Below are 15,568 nucleotides of genomic sequence, written 5' to 3' on the forward strand. Positions count from 1 at the left end.
TTGGCAATTTTTCTGTGTTTGCATGATGCAGTTTAGGAAGCCTAGGGTTCTTTAGAGATTTACAAATGAAAAGCTATCCAAATCCAAAGGGGAATTCCACTCCCCTTGTAATATAGTCATAATTGAATCAGAGTAATTTAGATATGTTTGATGTGAAACAATCCATTTTATAGGAGTGTACAGAATTGTTTACAGCTCTAATCATAGGACCCACACATCCAACATTTTAATATCTTACAAAGCTAGCTCACACAAGGCTACAAGGTTTTGGCTTAAAATATATGTTTAAAATATATAGTTTTGATAGGTTTGCAATACTGAATATGCGTTTGTATTTATTTGTTCTTTGTGACATCTGGTTCCAGTCACTACCCTTGTAAAGGCATGTTCAGCTCATTTCAAATCTCAGGTTTCAGTGACAGGTTTCAGTAAAGTTTTGAACAATTTGTGGAATTCTTCTTTACAGTACAAACAATTGTTTCATCTCAAAACATTAAAACACTGGACAGCAAGTTGGATTCATGTTTTCAGTGAAATTCTGTTTGCTGAGCGTATGTATTCTCTTTCTCTTGCAGAAGTACAAAGAGTTTGAGCGTTCTGTTAGAGTTGAGGAAATTGATGGACTCAAACTGGTGAAGACACTGGCAGAAAACATGGAGGAAATGTTTCGTAAAAAAGCAGAGGCAATGAAGGTGGGTGTGTATTTGTGTATTATAAGCACACATGAAACACCAACAAAATACTTTCAATGGAAATCAAAATAAAAACATTTCTATTGGTCCATTCATCATGCAGTTTTCACAGCTGTTGTATTCAAATGTTGTAGTAAATTAAATACAGTGTAAAGAGTTTCCAAGCTGAGATGTAACTATGAGCATATAGCATGTAGTGGGAAAAATAAATGATATTTGCTTATTTTCAATTAGTTAGAAATGTATATGAGCACATGCAACTTAGGTCAGAGCTTCATGAGCCAAAAGGCTTATGGCTAAGTAGCTCATACTGTGGTTGTGATGATTTCAGCAGTTTTCTAAAGCCCTCATTTCCAGCCTGTAGACGGGAACCTTATCTTCCACCGAAAAAAGTGTCACTGCTTCAGTGATTTTTATCCACCAAATAGTGTCCAAAAGTGTTGTGCATTTTGAAAATGAGAGTGCTGTTACGAGTTATTTAACAGCTGGTCCCGTGGTAGCAGTAGAAGTACTTCTGAATATGGCCAGCACCTGAGCTTCGCTGACTCATTATATTGGACTGGGGGCTGTTGTTGTTAGTGATGGGAGGAAATTTGTCAGACTCTAAACAGTTATCCACCACCACTTATGCAAGGAAAATTAGTCTTGTGTCAAACATTTTGAATATGTGACTAGCAATGTAGTGACATTAAAGTAATGTGAAAAAAATGGATTCCCCTGGACAAATGTCATACTTGCTGATTTTCCATATGATATTAAGTGACATTTTAATTAAACACTGTAGTCCAACAGTTGCTCTGCATACTTTTTAGCCCTTCTTTCATCATGTTCATCAATTGTCAGGGCCCTCACTGTACTACCAGAGAGCAGGTATGATTTGGCTGGAGGATCATTCTCACTGACTTGTTGGTGGTGTGTTAGTGTGTGTTGTGTTGGTGTGAGCGGATCAGACATAGGAGTAATGAGCGGGTTTTTTAAACCTGTGCCCACTCACTGTCCACTTTATTAGACACACCTAATTTGTTGGTCCACCTTTCAGATGTAAAGTCAGAGACAGCTCATCTGTTAATGCACAGTTTGTGTTGTTCATCCTCTAGTCCTTCATCAGTGGTTGCTGTACACTGTTGACTGGATGTCTTTGGTTGGTGGACTATTCATAGTCCAGCAGTGGTAAAAGTAGTTTATTTCCTTGATTTAAAAAAAAAAATACATCTAACTATTCTGGAAAGCCTGAGCAATTATAATGCTGTGAAAATTACTATTATCTGATCATTATATATTATTCATTATTGTACAACAGTGTTAATAAACCTTACACTTAAGTATTTTGTTTATGATCCAGTTTATATTGTTTTGGCTCTGGAGACCAGCAGACTGGATCTGAACTGAAACTTACAATAAGGTTACAGGATGCCAACTTTAATATTTTATTATTGTTTTATTTAACATTTTTGTTAATTTGGCTCTCTACTTCACTGCACCACAAAAGAAATAATGAAAGCATTATCTTCATTAGCTGCAGCATGTCAGCATTTATTCATTCATGAAGATATTGTTTTATTTGAGATCCAGTTCCCTGTAGTCCAGTGCCAAATCAACAAAAAACATCATTCCATAGATACTTTAGGACCGTATTGTGTTTTATTCAATTTAGGATGTATTTTGTTTTTCACTGTGCATATGTGACATCATATATGTTTTCATATGTGACATTAGAAGACAAATAGGTTCGGCTATTTACTCTTAGTAACTAAAATCCCTTTTCCCTTGTGTATCTGTCAAACAGTAACAAATCTACTGCTCAAAAGGACTGTGTCCTTACCAAATAAGGATGTTCAGAACATGAGTTTCATGCCAAATATGCCAAATATGGCATGATGGTCTATTGTAGAGGTAGAACTTTGCCCTTTCAGAATTGAATTGGATAGCAATACCAGCTGCAGGTTTAAACCTCTTCGCATGAAAAATCTCTGTATCATTTTGTCATCTCATGCATTCGTCTATTGTGGAAGACTTTTTGTGGAATTTTTCAACATTCACACTAACATGTTTATATTGCTGTATAGATTTTTAATTATATATTCATTCATTCATTTGCTGTAAGTGCTTTATCCTATTCAGGGTTTGCAATGTGTCTGGAGACTATCTGGAATCATTAGGCACAGGCCAGGGACACACTTGGAGTGACACAGGGTGCCAGTCCATCACAGGGCAGCACGTTCACTCACACTAGGTGTTGTGCCACTGTGCAGTACTACTTTTGATAGTTTTGAGTGTACAATATGCTTCAGCTATGTATATCTGTTCATTCAATAATAAGTACAGGGGATCCTCAACTTACAACATTGATCCGTTTCTACGTCGCGCCGCAAACCGATTTTTGGTGTAAGTCGGAACATATGTACATACTTCACAAAATCAAACACACACGTGCACACGTGAGAGAGAACGTAGCAGCAAGCTAAAATGGCGTACAATGCAACTGGGGTGACGCTGTCTTCCTCTGTCCCGAGCTGCGTAACCGTGTATTCTTTCGCCACGCACACCAAACACGAAGTTCGCGTTACGCCGTTTACAACGCAAAACCACTTAAGAAACAAGGCTTTATACAGTAAATGGGAGATGTGTTGTAACCACGAAACATCGTAACTCGGGACTGACGTAACCCGAGGACCTCCTGTATTATTGGGATGGGCAGTGACTTATTGTACACACACACACACACACACACACACACACACACACATACACATACACACAGCAACTATACAATATAGTTAAATAATTATCTGATTTATACTATATATGTTTATCTGTTATTAATGTCATCATCAATCAAATCTCAAACATAAACCTATGGAGAATAAAGTTTGATTGGTTCCACATTTAAAAGAAAGGCCTTTTTTACTCACAGACTTGGGAGGTTCAGACAAAGCTCTGCTTTGAAATGAATTTTATTATTTGGATATTTCACAGTTTCCCTGCTTGTGTCACCCGTGTTTCTGGTCTTTAATGCCTCATCTAGTTCATTGTAGTTCTCACTGAATCTGTGGCACATTTTGCCTCTCTGTAAAGCTGCACTGTGTCAGTGTGTAAGGGCTGCGTTTGATGTTGCTTTATGTTCATCAAAGAGCTGCATGTAAGTGTTTAAATGGCCTCAGGTAATGTAGCCTGCCAGTTGTTAAATGCTCCTGGTAGCATAATTGGATTTTGTACATGTGTGTGTGTGTGTGTGTGGAGGTGTGTGTGTGTGTGTTTGTGTGTATGTAGATGTGTGCAGATGTGTGTGTGGATTGCCTGCACTCTGACATGTTTGTTTGACAGTAAGTATGCACTGAAGTATGTGGGTGTGTTTTATGTGCTCAGCCACACATCAGTTTGTGTGTTGTCTTGTGAAGTGTAGAAGTCAGAGAGTACATTTCATTTCCAGCCACAATGAAGTGGAAAATTCCAGTTTGCCTTGAGCCAAGGCTTAACTAGTGTTGTATTCCAGAACAGGGAAAGGCAGCAAACAAATATTTGCTATTATGGACCATGGCCTTAATGGCTGTAATGGGAAGCTCTGATATTTAGGGTGTGAGATCAGGGCCCCCTCCCCATCTTGGACAAGTGAAGGCAAGACAAAAGAGTCGAGTCGAGAGGTGGGAGCGAGTTTTGTCCAACATGGAAATAATGCGAGTTTATATATGTATATATATACAATTACCAGATAAATTGCACAAAATCAATTTATGTCCATTTAAGTGTTTGGTATGTCCACCCATTGCATTTATTACAGCTTTTATTCTTTTCAGTAGATATGTTTTTCATTTTTTAAAAGAAATTAGCAGGTATATTTATTACAACTGCAAAGTTTCATTTCTATGAGGTATATTGCAAAACATGATAACTTGAGAACCTGATCTGATAAAATTTAGAATAAAATTTGTACTAGTTTTGATTTGACTTGTAGACTTAAATGTATACTTTTACATTTTTAACTTTTAAACTAAAATGTTCACGGGTAGTTTTAAGGTGAGAAGCCATTAAATAAAAATCTGAACTTGAATGTAAAGTGAGGTTCTGGCAATCTCTTAAACATGGCAGTACAATTTTAAATCTGCGTGCCTCGACATTTACTACACTTCTCTCAGTAGAGTCAATGTGAATGGATTTTTAGCACCTGTAGCGTATTTCAGATGGCCGGTAACCAGAGGATAACACTAGACATGGTTTATCACAAAATAACTGTTGATAAACAAACCTACATGTCGTGATCATGGAACGATGCGGAAACTTCTTCCCACTTTGCTAACATTAATACTAATAGAACCATTGATATTAAAATCAACTTATGTTTTTGTTTTCTTAAATTTAGAGCTGCTAAAGTTTTAATAACTTGCCAGTTCAACATTCTGCATGCAAATTCATAAATGCAAGTACTCATTAAAAACACAAGTGCAAACTTTATTCTACTAATTTCTACAAGTGCTCTAATTGTGCAACATAACACCCCTAAACCTTCATGATCCCAAACCTATTTAATTAAGGTGAGTTTCTTTGTAGCTGCTTATTTATGGCTATCCATTATTTCAGATTTGCGTCGTTGGACTGTGATATCACAGTGGAAACATCAATAGAAACCCCTGGGCAATTTTTTCAGATATGTAATTTTTTCAAGACTTTTTTTTTGTCTGTCAACAACTGAAGCTTTAAATCCTGTTTGTCATATAGTGACCCTGTGGTGACCATTTGGTTGTGTGGAACACACATTTCCCTATATCTAAAAAAAAGTTTTTGAACTGAAGTGAAAAGACTTGAGCACAGTATAGCACAGTGTTCTGCTTGCTCATGTTACTGTGTGTTTCTCTGCACTAGTTAAGTAATGACCCATAGCGGGTATTGACTCAGTAATCATTGCTCTTCCAAGAGGTTAGGACAGAAGTGAACAATGGAGTAATGGAGTAATGGTCTAATAGTCCGGCCACACACACACACATACACACACACACACACACCAATATCAGACAAGAACACTTCTCCATCCAAAGTGCATTTGAGCCCAGGGACATGAATGTGCCTGTCTCCAAATGGCTTCCCTGCGGCCAGCACAGGCGCTTTAATTGTGTTCCTCCTTCAGAATGGAGCCTGATGCCCTGAGGCCCATGAACTCTGCATGAGAGATGAAAGACCACTGATAAAAGAAAAGCTATTGAAAAAAAGGTATATGGAGCATTGCCCTACTTGAGTGAAGCCATACATAGCACAAATACTACCAAAGCTAACAATTTACTGTTTTTACTGTTATTCTACCTAAAAAAGGCTTTCTGTGTTCTCCTGATTAGGATATGTGATTAATGCTAAGAGAAAACATTCACATACACACACACATACACACACACACACGTACGCTCATCATCAACATGGAGTACAGTTCCACTTAGCAGGTGGTAGGTAGCGATAAAGAGGAGGGATCAGTGTAAAAACCTAGAGATAACCAAAGGGAGTATAGCTGTGTGTGTGTGTGTGTGTGTGTGTGTGTGTGCGTGTACACATACACAAGGACATCAGAAAAATGGAACCCGTCAAAAATGCTTGGTAAAGTCCTTTTGAAAGCTGTGTTTAAAGTGACTGTCACTCTTGTCACGGCCAAAGCTTAAAGAAGATAAAAAATGAAAAAATAAAAATTTAGCATTTACATGAATAAATATTTGCCCCCTAAAATATTGAAGTTGACTAACCTCAAGCATGTATTTTTTACATCATTTTTATACTGATTGTTCTCTCTGACACAAGGAAGAATCAGAGTAGTGCTAACAGATAATAATCTGGCTGTAGTCACACACGTTCTTTCCCAACTTTCAAATTAGCTTTTTTTTAACATCTGACAACTTACACTAGACAATAAAAATGCCATGTTTAGCTACATTTATAGAATAATGTAAAATTAATAAATTCCTGCTTGTTTTAGTCATGGAATAAGATCACACGAGGCTTTCTTTGGCTTATTGAGCGATGCTAATTCGGAAAACAAAACACAAAGAATCATTCTGAGCAAAATAGACACCTTGCTTCTCTCTTTTACACCCTGGAAGTAAATGTGATTTTAAGCGTTTATGTGATTTCTCCCTGTATAATTCTATAACACTATATAAACTGATTTAGTTGCACTACCTGTGAAAGTGATGGGAGTTGCCTCAAAAAGAGTCATTTCTTTGATTCTGATCTGTCTGAAAATTGGGGTTGACTATAGACAAGTGACTGTGAGAGCTGAAATGTTAAAAGTGAGTAAACTATGTTGAGCCGCCAATTCACGTGTGTTTTTGGACTGTGGGAGCAAACACAGGGAGAACACATCAAACTCCTCACATACAGTCACCCGGAGCAGGACTTGAACCCACAACAACTACTACCTGCTGCGCCACCCATATGCACTACTTACTTTCTCAAATTGTTTATCAATTTTTTCTTTAAAATACTTGCAAGTCAGTGTAAACCCTATGCCCTATGATGAGCAATGCATAATGTTTTTATTAATTTTGTTTCTTAATGCATTAAATTCAGAGTGTTGTCTCTTATAAACACTAAGGTTAAAGACTGAATGAAAAAACCTGACCTTAAATCAGTGCGAAATTTGCAAATTATGCTAATCTTCTCTTTGAAGCAGTGTCTTTATCTTTCAAATTAAAATGAGATGAAATTACCATTTCTCATCTATGGCCATATCAGATTTTTTACAGCATTTTAACTCAGAGGGAATTTTGTGTTTTGGAGATAAAGTGTATATGTGTGTACAAGGGTTTCTACTGTGTCTTGTTCATTATTATCTGGATCAAAAATGAACATTTATCCCCTATTGATCTTTGGACTTAAAAATAATCTAATTATACAGTACTGAGCAAAACTCAGAGACCACATTTCAATATTTTATTTCCCATTATTTTATTTCAAAACTGTGGGTAAATTCAAGTTTTTAAGCACATTATTTGTTAAGAGTGCACATTTAAGAGAAACAAGAAAATTAATTCTAACAGCTGTGCCAGACAGCTCATTACATTTTCTAACACTCTTAACATTTTTGAGAGACAGAAAATTAATCCCCAAATCTTGCTTCAGATCTGAATTTATTTGCAGGTATTTCTTTCTGCTTTTCTACTTTGAGAAAGCGTATCACTGTTATCAGTCTGAAAAGATGTACACTTTGGCCATCCCAGAATCCAGACCTCACCTTGACTGAAAAATTTTGGATTCACTTAGTTTAAGGTAGAAAATACAATTAAATTTTAATACTGGAATGCAGAGGTGTGGAAAAATATCCCTGCTGATTTCTTTGGAAAAATTTAAAGCAAGTCTCTTGAAAACTTATTCATACTGATAAAGTCAGCATCGATGGATATTTCAGTCGAAATTGATATTTTACAAGATTATTTTATCAATAATTAATTGATGAACTTAAGCTAATGTTGAGCTGAGAAAGATCTCTGCCTCAGAAAAAAATCTCTCTGACGGTTCCAAGTCAAGGCAAGACTGTGAATTTTATTTAGCTGATATGGATTTTATGTAAGTCTTTGTTAAAGTTTTGGAAATGTGAAATGTGCTTAGTAATACTCATTTTCACTATAAATGTAATGATAAAAAACCCTGTTTAAAAAAAAACAAAAAAACAGAGCACCCGAAGAAACCCACGTGGATATGGCAGGAACACACCAAACTCCTATGTAAAAATGCTAATACAATACAGTGTGTAAAAAGAAATTTCTGAAATGTCAGTATAAACACTCATTTTTTGTGCTAAGGGCGGCACGGTGGCGCAGCAGGTAGTGTCGCAGTCACACAGCTCCAGGGTTTCCTCCGGGTGCTCCGGTTTCCTCCCACAGTCCAAAAAAAAAACACACGTTGGTAGGTGGATTGGTGACTCAAAAGTGTCCGTAGGTGTGTCTGTGTTGCCCTGTGAAGGACTGGCGCCCCCTCCAGGGTGTATTCCCGCCTTGCGCCCAATGATTCCAGGTGACTCTGGACCCACCGCGACCCTGAATTGGATAAGCGGTTACAGATAATGAATGAATGAATTTTTTTGTGCTAGATTTTTTTTAACTTTAACACTTGAACAGGGTGTAGATTAGTTATACAACAGCTCTACCTACACTGCCAAGTGCAAAAATGGCATACAGATACCTTCATCAAATGCTGTATGATTTTTGTGTATTCAGTTGCAGTTATTCTCTTTTCTGGGTCATTTTGATGGTCTTTAAAAGTACGTATAATATATTTATGTATCCTTAAGGGACAACACAAACTTTTTGAGCCCTTTTTCTCTTGCCTCTGAAGGTTCTGCAGTTTGCCTTGCAGTGCTGGATTTTAGCATTTTAGTCAATCATGCATAATCTCTTTCTGTCTCTCTCTCTCTAGGCCTCTTGACCTAGTTGCTCATCCTAGGTCAGCATTGCCAGTCAGATGTGCAAAGCCTGGCTTTTTTTCTAGCCTTTTTTATTGCATTAATAATACATTTATATTTTAAGGTCATAGCGGTTTTAGCATAATGTCCTTATCTGCTTAGTATGGCAAAATATAACCCTGATGTCATTAATCTAAAATATGGAAGATTACAAGCAAAACTGAATAAAATAACAAAAATAAGATAGAGGCACAGTGGTCTAAAAGGCTTTGTGAAATAAGATGGAATACATCATTTTTTTCAAAGTGGGTTACTCAAGAAATGGGGTAGTGAGGATAATCAAAAATCAAGTGTTAAACACAGGTCATAGACTGACTATGAAGCTTGAAGGATTGTAGTTTCCTTTTGGTGGAAGTGGTTTGTGACCGAACAAAAAACCCTCTACAATGACTTTTGTATAAAAATAGAAAGGAGGAGAACTATGGAGAAGGAATAAGTGAAAAAAATAAAAGCCTGAAAAAGCAACAACACAGAAAAATGAAAGAGAGAGAAATAGAGATTCAAGGAGGGTAGTGAGAGCTTATCGTAGGTGAAGGCCTGTCTGTTGTATTTTAAAAATACTGTATAATCTCTGACAAACCAGGATGGATTTGGAGTGTGAAGATGCATGGAAAACCACAGTTGCTTGACAACGACTCCCGTCACACCTGTATTCTCCCGGAGTTGGTGGAGCAGGGTATAAGCACCTGCAATTCCACTCTACTCTTTTCTTTGTCACTTTACCGGATAGGCATGGAACAGACATTTGACACATTATCATTTTTGCATACCATCATCATTTTCACATACTGGCAACTTTTTCCAATATAGCAGTATGTGGAATTACTGTCATTGAGCTCAGATGTACTGAGAATGCAGAATAACCACTCTACACTGCCTGCACCTCACAGAAGTGGGACCATTCATTCATTCATTCATTCATTCATTATCTGTAACCGCTTATCCAGTTCAGGGTCGCGGTGGGTCCAGAGCCTACCTGGAATCATTGGGCGCAAAGCAGGAATACACCCTGGAGGGGGCGCCAGTCTTTCACAGGGCAACACAGACACACACACACATTCACACCTACGGGCACTTTTGAGTCGCCAAACCACCTACCAACGTGTGTTTTTGGACTGTGGGACAAAACCGGAGCACCTGGAGGAAACCCACACAGACACGGGGAGAATACACCAACTCCTTACAGACAGTCACCCGGAGCGGGAATCACACCCACAACCTCCAGGTTCCTGGAGCTGTGTGACTGCGACACTACCTGCTGCGCCACCGTGTGGGACCAGATGATCCATTTAAGTTTAATTGATTACATTTTTATTCTTTTTTTTTTTTTTGTTAAATGTCAGTTGTCATTTCAAATATAGTGCAAATAAAATTACAGAAGAGAGGAGAATGTTTGAATTTTTATTTGCTGTTATATGTTATATAAAGGCTTTAAAACATGTTTGTAAACCTAATAATATTATTATATGTGGCCAAATGCAGTGTTTTCTTGTTTGTTTTTGTTTTGTTTTTTCAATTTGACCTCTGGTGTTTATTAATTAATCTAGTTTATGAATATCTCTTTCTGCTCAAAATTTGAACACAGCGGTACAGGGCTGCACTGGAGTAGCATGGTCAGACTTGTACTGGTCAGAGATGAATGTGAGATGGACACTTCCTCATTCTTGGCTGTCTTCTCTTCTCTTGGCTGAAACCTTGCGCCTGTGGCCACTGTGATAATGCCAACACGACTCAAAGGGATGCGTTGTCCACAAGACAGCCAGTCTGGAGCTGTCAGTGCTGATGCCAGTACACACACATGCCCACACAGGTGTTTAATTCACGAAACAGATTGCAAAGTTAACATATAACAGCATTTCAGTGCTTCTGGGCATGTGTATGCATGATAGAAAATGAAATTCTATTTTCCTAAAACTCTATATAAATATCTCCTATATGTTACCATTTGTCCATGGTTTAATCTGTTATTGTCTATTTTTAAGTGCCTATACATATACTATATTTACAAAGCAATAGTTTTCAAAATTATTAATTAAAAAAAAACCCAAACATGTTCACTAACACTGTTAGAGGCAGTTTGAAAAATAATGGTGCCTGTCTCAAAGGAAGCATAATATTCTTCACCATCTAGGCTTGGCAGAAATATGTTACTAGTGGGTGGAATTGGCAATAAATAACATTGGGGAGACAATAGGGTGAAATTACCGCCATTAAAACTTTTAGAAAGAAGTACAACTTTATGACAAACATTAAAAGGATTGTTTGCCCTCTGCTTAGGTTTGGGTGTATCTGCATCTCCAATAATTATCTAAATAAAATTCAAATTAATAATTTACATTAGCTTACCCACTGTCAATGATTAACCCATCTTTGTGATGAACAATTTATACATTTGCACACCTGGAGACCTAGGGACACCTGTTTTGTGGACAAAATAATGAAATGAATTCCAATAAACAAAAATATTAAATCTGTTTTGTGTTTAATTGTGTTATAAACATATGTCAACATTGTACAATTTTGTGTAGTTTATCTTTGTGTTTATCTTTATGTTGCATTTAGTTTGTGATGACCTTCAGTGCTCTGAACACTTATACTATGCTTATTTCCAACAGACAACACAAACACACACACACACACACACACACACACACACAATTGCTTAGAGACAGTTGCTTCCATTTGTTAACCTGTAAATTATTCATCACCATCGCAAAGCTAAATGTGCACAAGGTTAAAAGGCCCAAAGGTCTCAATTCAGCAAACCCAAAATGCCAAGTCATGCACACACAAAGTCCACTAGTTGTGCTGATGTTTCAACTTTAAAGGACAGATATAGGATGATTTGCAAAACGTGTAAAATGAAGCAAAGTAAGGGAATGTGGAAATGTAGGGATGTAAAGACGATGAGGGTTTAAGGTAGTGTAACTCATAGATAAGAAAGAGGCGGAAATGGTTTACGATCATTATTTTGGAAAAGTCAACAGTGGGGTCAGAGACCAGTCATATACTGAAGTGTCTGTTTTAACAAGAGGTCAAAGGTTGATAGTACATATTTAATGAGAAAATGCTGTCATACTGGTAGTCAGATGCTGATATCAACTATCTTACTTAGTCTCCCATGCATAGACACAAGCTGGCGAGTGTGACAGCAACCTTTGAAAATGCTGCTTTATTTATATTTCATCTACTTCACTGTTTGAGCTTGATAGCTGTTGATTCTCTGGGCATGAGCTCTCTCACACGAACAATGCACTGTTCATTTATTTGTTTGTTTATTTATTTTTTAAAAAAAGCAGACATCTGTTTGTATTTATTTGTAAACTCTTCCTGGTGTGAAGGGCACTTAATCTGGACGTCTGAGCAGAAAAATATGGACTTTGAATTTTAAATACACTTTACATAAAAATGAGTTTGAATCTATTTTGATTATATTTCATTATAATATGTAGTTAATTATAAGGGCTTAACAGTCATGTGGTCCCCTGAAATCTCTCTCTCTCTCTCTCTCTCTCTCTCTCTCTCTCTCTCTCTCTCTCTCTCTCTCTAGCACTAAAACAGGTGTTTTTCTGTGTCAGTTGGGCACCAGGTCTTGATAACCTGCTATTACTGCCTAAAAGTTCTGTGTTTTTTAGACACACAGGCACACACACATACCACTTATTGTAGCTAGAGACAAGGACTGAGACCTGGAGGTCACACAAACACCATGGCAAGCACCATGGGCAGAAACCATAGCCATTGTTGAATGTTTCAACATAACATTTAAATGTACTGCTTCCACTCACAGCTGTAGTCCTAGCATGACATGTTTGGAACCTAAATTTTGCCTCTTAAGTTGAGTGCTGTAGTCGTAAAGCTCATTTCCGTAATTACATCCCCCAAACTTCTCTCAACCTGCTGAAACCACATCCAAATCCGAATAGAAATCTGAACAGAAGCAGTAATATGTAGCATGGATAACTGTGAACTATGAAAAAAGAATACAATTCCCCATACATAGGCACAAAAGCATATGTACACATGATTTCCTAAGAAATATATCTTCAGGTTTATAGATTACAGAATCATTAACTACCACTATATATTATATAAATCAGTGTGACACAGAAGAACTAAGAGTGGTGTGAACAAGCTCATAGAGGGTTTGTGGACCACCACTGGATATATTTTCCACGGCAGTGATGAGCATAATTAAAATTGTTTTGAATTATTAAAATAAAAGCATCCTTGGGAATGCTATCTAATACTGATTATTTCCATTCTGAATTACATTTCATTGCCCTCTACTGTAAAATATGCATCTCCATTTTTGTTCATGTTTAGTTTACTACCTCATTTGAATACAGCAGCAGTATAAACATTTCATGATGAAGGGACAAATAGAAATGCTCTAAAATGACTTGGAATAAAAAAAGTTTGTCATTGACTTCCATTGAACATTAAGAAGGATTTTCCATTCTCCTATAAAGTTACTGTTTATGGAGATACATGTTTGTCATTGGACAGGGACAATATGTATGTCTACAGAAAGGAGCATTTTATGACAGAGAATAATGAGGATGGATGTGCTTTGGGCAGTGTGGTTTTGCTATGTATTTAAATAGTGTGAGAGACAATGAGAGAAAGAGAATAAAGAGGAGAGGGAGAAGATTTCTGAAGTCCCATTTTACATTCATACTTTTTTATCATGATTGAGATGGAATGTAGTAATAATCTAGTTTCCTCCAAGCAGAGGATGCAAAACAGAAAGAAATAGAGAGAAAATGAAGCTGAGAAGAAAAGAAAAGGAAATGAGCGACATTATGTGTGAGTTCTTTGTGTACCAGAGCTCACCTGAACCAGCCATCAGGGGAAAAAAAAAGTCTCTATGAAGGCCTTGTATTTTGGCGTATATTTCATTTACAACATATCAGAGGAGTCTTAAATGACACACGGACAATTGTACGGAACTTTGTTCTTGTGCTGTGAATTACGGAATTGTAAACTGTATGTTCATAATCATGATACAAAGCTGAGTGATTTACATGTTCCTCCAAGCACACTGAGGCGCATGTGGCACTTTATCCTGTTTCACAAACAATATTTCTATAAAAATAAGAACCTGAACTATAATATACCATTTGTGTAATGTATGTAATGTATGAAATTAATATATTTTCTCTCTCTTTCTCAATGTCCCTTGATGTCTCTCCCCCTTTAGAGATTGGTTGAGGCAGCAGAAGAGGCTCACCTGCAGCATACGGAAGACCCTGGCCTGCAGGTCAGGAACAAACCTTCACTACCTTGGCAGTGTCAGCCACTCACTATATCTACACCATTTAGTGTGCATGGTCAAATAAAGCAAAGATAAAAAAAAAATAGATGTTTCAGTTACTTTTAGTAAACATTTCCATGGGGCAATCTAAGAGAAGCTTAATCAATGTGCCATATATTAAATTGGATGAAATGCAACAAAAGTATCAGACACTTACAAAAGCCATGCATTGTTCCGATAATACAGAGAGATCTTTTAGGTGTAATTTTAAGTAGCAAATAATCTTGTAGCTATTATAAACACAAACATCAGACTTTAATATTTTAAGATCTCTTCCTTGCCTTGGATGTAGACCTGGTGTTGACACCAGTAAATCGCCATGCTTCCGGGTTTCCCTCCCACTTCTGAGTCTCAGAACTCCACTTCCCATAATACACATCTTCATGCTATAATCACATGCCCCACTCTAACCACTAACAAGTCACCAACCACACGTTTTTCATCACAGAATTTCTGTTACTCGCACAATCTATGCTTGTTTGTGTGTGTGTGTGTGTTTGTGTGTGTGTGTGACTATCCGTTAGTTTTGCCGTGTATGATCTTTGTTGTGGTTTCTTGGTCGGTGTTTTTCGTAGCACTCCTTGTTCTTGGTTGCTGGTTGTTTTTTTCTGGTTTTGACCTGGCTTGTACTCATGGTTTTGACTTTCCTCTTCTGTTGTCTGGTATGTTTGCCTTGGTTTACATACACTGGGTTGTTGTTACACCCCACACTCAGTGTTTGTAAATAAAACATACTTATCTTTTAGGTTTGGGAGTGTCTGGTTACTTTGCTTAGCATTGCATATATGCCTTGTTTGTGCATTTCAGTCCTCTCAAAATATGGTGTACATGTGTGCATGACCAAGGTGTAATAAAACATTTATTTGTTTTAACGTTAGTGATTCTTAGAGAGTTGCATGACACACATATTACGTAAGATTTAAAGAGGTTAAGTTGTAAATTAAAGCTTGGCTTGTCACAGTTACTGCATAATCCCTTAAGCGCAATTGTTGAAATGTATTGCAATTATATTATCCGACTGCAATTATTACAGTGGTTGACATTCATGTTTATATGTTTACATCAAAACCAACAGATTATGAAATGGTTGCATTTGTCCGTTGTATTGAGGAAAATGCATGATAA

The 15,568-nt window shown here is 37.1% G+C and overlaps 1 protein-coding gene across 2 annotated transcripts in view; it reads left to right on the top strand.

Annotated features, from left to right (window-relative positions):
- cacna2d3a (calcium channel, voltage-dependent, alpha 2/delta subunit 3a) overlaps window positions 1–15,568 on the top strand; it is a 220,840-nt gene that overhangs the window by 42,933 nt on the left and 162,339 nt on the right. For both annotated transcript variants that reach the window (XM_066643291.1, XM_066643292.1), the window contains exons 4-5: window positions 576–692; window positions 14,330–14,389. In XM_066643291.1, the coding sequence (XP_066499388.1) occupies window positions 576–692; window positions 14,330–14,389 (177 nt within the window). The remainder of the gene's footprint in view (window positions 1–575; window positions 693–14,329; window positions 14,390–15,568) is intronic.

The sequence above is a fragment of the Hoplias malabaricus genome, chromosome 14, assembly GCF_029633855.1.
Source record: "Hoplias malabaricus isolate fHopMal1 chromosome 14, fHopMal1.hap1, whole genome shotgun sequence".
Lineage (NCBI taxonomy): Eukaryota > Metazoa > Chordata > Actinopteri > Characiformes > Erythrinidae > Hoplias > Hoplias malabaricus.